This window comes from Halyomorpha halys, unplaced genomic scaffold, assembly GCF_000696795.3.
Source record: "Halyomorpha halys isolate HHAL.00 unplaced genomic scaffold, Hhal_1.1 Scaffold171.1, whole genome shotgun sequence".
Classification (NCBI taxonomy): Eukaryota; Metazoa; Arthropoda; class Insecta; order Hemiptera; family Pentatomidae; genus Halyomorpha; species Halyomorpha halys.
In genome coordinates, this window is record NW_027115842.1 from 623893 (window position 1) to 628721 (window position 4829).

Sequence of the window (4829 nt, forward strand, 5' to 3'; positions counted from 1 at the left end):
AATTCACAAATTAACTAAAATTAAAAATTAAATCTGTACCACTACAACCCATGAAGGGTCACACTTTGTAAGGGAGTACTATTATTAGACGAACGGTTCTGCAAGGAGGTGATTTGGTCAGGATCATGCTCGACCGCCTGATTTTTACCCAATTAAGGAGGCTGGGTTTACCGAAGATGGCTCCAGAACCCAGAAGAGTTGACTCATGGCTACAGTGTAGCAGAAAACAATTTTCTGCCTAGCAGGATTTGAACTCTGGTCCTTGGAGTTAGTAGCCATGGGCCTTGCCCCACGGCCAACCTTACTCCCCTCCCCCACAAATTAACTAAAAAAAATATATATTTTTTATAATCCTATTTCAATAGGGTTTACTTAGCTACAAACGTTAAGACAAATCACAAACACACACACACACACAAAAGTAACATAAGGTTAAGGAAATAAATTTATAATCTTATTTCTCGACTGCAAAGGTACAAATTTTCTTTTGAAATTCCATTTAAATGTGAATACAAAAATGGTTTTGATTTAATAACCAGTCTAAGTGAGATCAGATGAAAAATATTAAAGAGTACAAGAATTTAATTTTTATAAAATATCTCCACAGTTTAATATGACTTCATTAGTACTAACTCTTTTAATGTTTGAAAATGGAGCAAATAAGATATTTGAAGAAACGAGATCCTTTTGTAAATTTTGGTGAAAAACAGAGTCCTTAAAGATAAACATTTATTTAAAGTTTACACACTTGTCAATCTATGCTCTTTTCAGGAAACTACTCACATAAATTTATAAATGCAAGTGCTGGTAATTTATTTACTTTTTTTTTTTAAAGGAATAAAAATAAGAAATCAGATTTAACGAAAATGCGTTAAAAATGAAAAACTAAAATAACAGAAATCATATAAAAAATATATACAATATATAGAAAAATAAAATTTATATAATATATGTTTGTAATTATGATAAATAATTATATATATATTGTTTTTCTAAAGGAATCAGAAATTAAATTTCATATAATCATCTCTATTCATTATTACTAGGAATGATCAAATAATGATATAAAAACTTAATTTCAAAGAAGTCCAAGGAACAAGCCAAATCTATTGAAATAACAAGAAGTGTACATTAAATACAGTTTTATGATCTCTGATTTTGACTTGATAAAATATTAGTTAAGGTTATAAAAGGAGATTTACTTCCTTTTTTTATAGTAATAATTTTTTATCGATGACAAGATTTTTTTTTAAATTATAGTAAAAGTACAATTTTATTGGAAATGTTAGTTTTTATTAAAGTGGAGAAACATTGTTTGACGAAGATCCATTCAGCCATAAAATAGAAAAGATGAAGTAAATCCATAGTAAATTGTAATGAACAAACTTTCTTGCCCTTGTGACATGGACTTGGAGGTTTTTTGCCCTTTCAACTTCTTATCGCAATCATTAAATTACACCAACAAATAAACTTGTAGAAAATTGCTTGCACTTTTGAATCTAATAACGGGTTGAGGAAGAATACTGAGTATTTTTTGAAAAGGTATGAATTTAATATCTTTGTCCATATTAAATATAGTTCTTTTTTCACTGTTTAATCTCAAAAGCACTACCCTCAATTTTCTTCAACTAGTGTCAGTACCTACAGTAAAATAAAAAATATAACTAGGTATGTTAGTGAGAGGATTACAAGTCGGTAATGAGTGTTGAAGTAACACTTATAACTGACAACATTCCTCCCTTTTTTTCATTTCGACAGTCTATTCAAATTTAATCGTTAAATAGTGACTATTGCTCTGTATCTATGGAGAATTAATCGGGATGCCAGGATAATCGTTGAAGGCAATTATCCAAAAATAAGTTAATTAATTAATTATATATTGAGTCCTAAAAAACTATTATCATAATTGGATTATTTTCCAAAGGCTGTTTGTGTGTTTACCAGTTTACCAATTAAATACCTTTATATTTATAAAATGTTGTTACCATTAATTATATAGTATAATAAAGAGTGGTATATTGGGTTTTATAATAGTATATAAGCTACATAAAGAAACTAAGTATTTATTTACAATTTATTATTATGATTCAGATAAAGGTTGCCATAAAATATTGATTAATACATTATTACTCATTGGTTAATTTATACTTATAGCTGCTGATGCCGTAGGTGTTGTTCATAAGGGATGTCCAGGTCTCGTGGCCCTTCTCACGACTTTGTCTGGTCGAAGTGCATCTTCTAAGCCTGCCTCTTGACTGTGGTCCTCACCCGTCTAAGCCTTCCTGTTGAATGTCTTTTTCTGATCTAGATTTCTTGTCCTTTTCTCCCACTTTCCTTTTGGGGCGTTACCTTATTTTTGAATCTCATATTTGATTGGGTAGGCATTCCCCTCCTCAGGCCCGAGAGGGGGTGGTAAAGTTTGACATGTCTAGGAAGGGCATGCACCTACTTAATTTGATTCCAATCCCTCGTCAAACCTGTCATTTTTGTTAGAACACTTAAAGGTTAGCCAATCTAAATATATTTGTAAATTAGAGAGACAAAACGTATTACCATGAATAAAAATACTCACCGTGGTTTCAACTTCTTGGTGTCGTCCTTCTCCTGTGCCCGATTGTAGTTAGTCATAGAAGAAACGGATGATTCAGAACTTAATAAACTCTATATTAATCTTTTCCTCACTCCTTAATTTTTCAATGAAGGAGCACTAGTCTGTGTAACATACATATTTGTCTATTTGCATTCAATACCTAAATGTATTGAAATTTTATTAATAATATCCATAAATAAATTATTTAATCAAATCGAGAGATGAATAAAAAATCTTCAGAATATTTGCAAACCTAATTGTTTACTTATGATTAGGGATAGGATTTTTATGTTTTCACATATTTTTACCTGACCATGATATCTTCGATTTCTTACTAGATAACGATGTTTCAAGACATTTCTTGCCAAAAGAAGCCATTTTTATTTCACTTATTTTTAAATATTTGGCCTTTTTTACATATTTTGTTCTAAATCACATATTTTCTGAAATATTTGATATTTTTTACATATTTTTAGATATTTTGTCCTGAATCATGTATTTCCTTAAATTATTTGTTCAATTGTAAATACATTTTCGCAGCAACTACGTAAAATTCAAGAGAACGCACAAAACTTAAAGGTGAAATTTATCATTTATCATAAATAGTGCATAAAAATTCTATATTTTCATCTTTGAACACAAATTAAAAGCAGTGGCAATAATAAATTTTCACACAGAATTACATTGAGAATTTCTCAGAATCAATTAAAAAGAGCAAGGGTCTTATTCCTGTGGCATTTTCCTAGAATTTGTTTGTTTACTCCTCAATCCATTTCTCTGTTTCCCCCCTTCCCATGGTCCTTTCTCATCTTAGTCTTGTTTCACTCCCTAGTTTAATTACAATTACTAATTAATATCTTGTTATTGAACAGCTATGTTATCTCTAAGTACATTTTTTGTACATATTTTAACATAATTTCTTTTAAATATTATTCATATAATATATAATAAATACATATTTATGTAACTTTTTTTAAGTTATAAAATTACTAATTAATTAGTAATTTATATTGTTGAATAATACATAATTTATAAATACATTTTTTAAAAATATTTGACAATTTATTAGCACATATTTATGTACATATTTCAGATTTTTTAGCACATAAAAATCCTATCCCTACTTATGATCAATAATACCTTTTAGGGTAATTTCCTTGATAGTATCTAAATCTTTTAGTCCAAGACTTATAGGTAAAAAAAAACTGGTCTCAATTTAAAAACATGTGTAGTTTCAATCAACAAAGATTTTAGGTGCATTAAGTTTATTTTAAGGAAATTTTTTTTACATGCAACAATTTATTGCCATTGTTTTCATATGGCACTTATTTTTCCATACAGTTACTGTTAGATTTAGGCACTAATTCCTTCACAAATAGAATGTGAATGTACTATTACTCCAACATCATAGAACAAAAACAACCGCCTAAGACTTTTAAATTTCTAATGCTAACAGGTAATGATGAAGTATTTATTTCCTGTGGTTATATATAATAACAATAAACTTTTGTTGGTTTTATTGTAATACAACAGGATTACAATTTTTAAAAATCTATAAATTCCATAAATTATTTATCACCGAAGTATTTATCATTTACTGCTAAAAAGAGAAGCATATTAAAAAATAAAACTCTTGTATAATAGAGACATCCAGTGGATTTATACAAAATTACAATGATATTAGTAATTTTCAGAAATGTAAAAAATTCAGAAAGATAAACATGAATCTTTGATGTTTTGAAATGTTGATAGACCAATAAGATGCTTAAAAATCCCAACTGACAGGTTCCAGCTCGAGGCATGATAATCTCTCACTGGCCATGATCGACTCCAAATCCTCTAAAAAAAGATAAATAGTAATTGGTAAGGTATTACAAAATACACTATTTAATTTAATATATAGCTACATTAACCAAATTATATTTTTAACAGTATACTCCTGCAAGAACCTTAAATCTTTAGGACTGTACGATATTTCAAAATATGTCCTAGAAAAATAATCATTGTCGTGGAAAAATAAAAACAAGAAGCAGAGAAATTTTAATGAATTCTGGTATTTTGAAATGTACGGCAACCTAGAAGTTCTATAATTATGAGAGATAGTTGTCCGTTGATGACTTATATGAGGAGAAGTTTATATAACTTATTTAATTGTCCCAACGTTTCGGCAAGAATTTCTAGCCTTCATCAGGGCTAAGAACAGAACAAGATAACAACCAATGAATACAGAAAATATAAA

General features: G+C 28.6%; 1 protein-coding gene across 1 annotated transcript in view; it reads right to left on the bottom strand.

The window, feature by feature from the left end:
• Positions 1 to 4220: 4220 nt before the first annotated feature.
• LOC106679007 (STE20-related kinase adapter protein alpha) overlaps positions 4221 to 4829 on the bottom strand; it is a 15190-nt gene continuing 14581 nt past the window's right edge. The window contains exon 6 of the mRNA XM_014417911.3: positions 4221 to 4429. Coding sequence (XP_014273397.1) covers positions 4356 to 4429 — 74 coding nt within the window. The 3' untranslated portion in view covers positions 4221 to 4355. The remainder of the gene's footprint in view (positions 4430 to 4829) is intronic.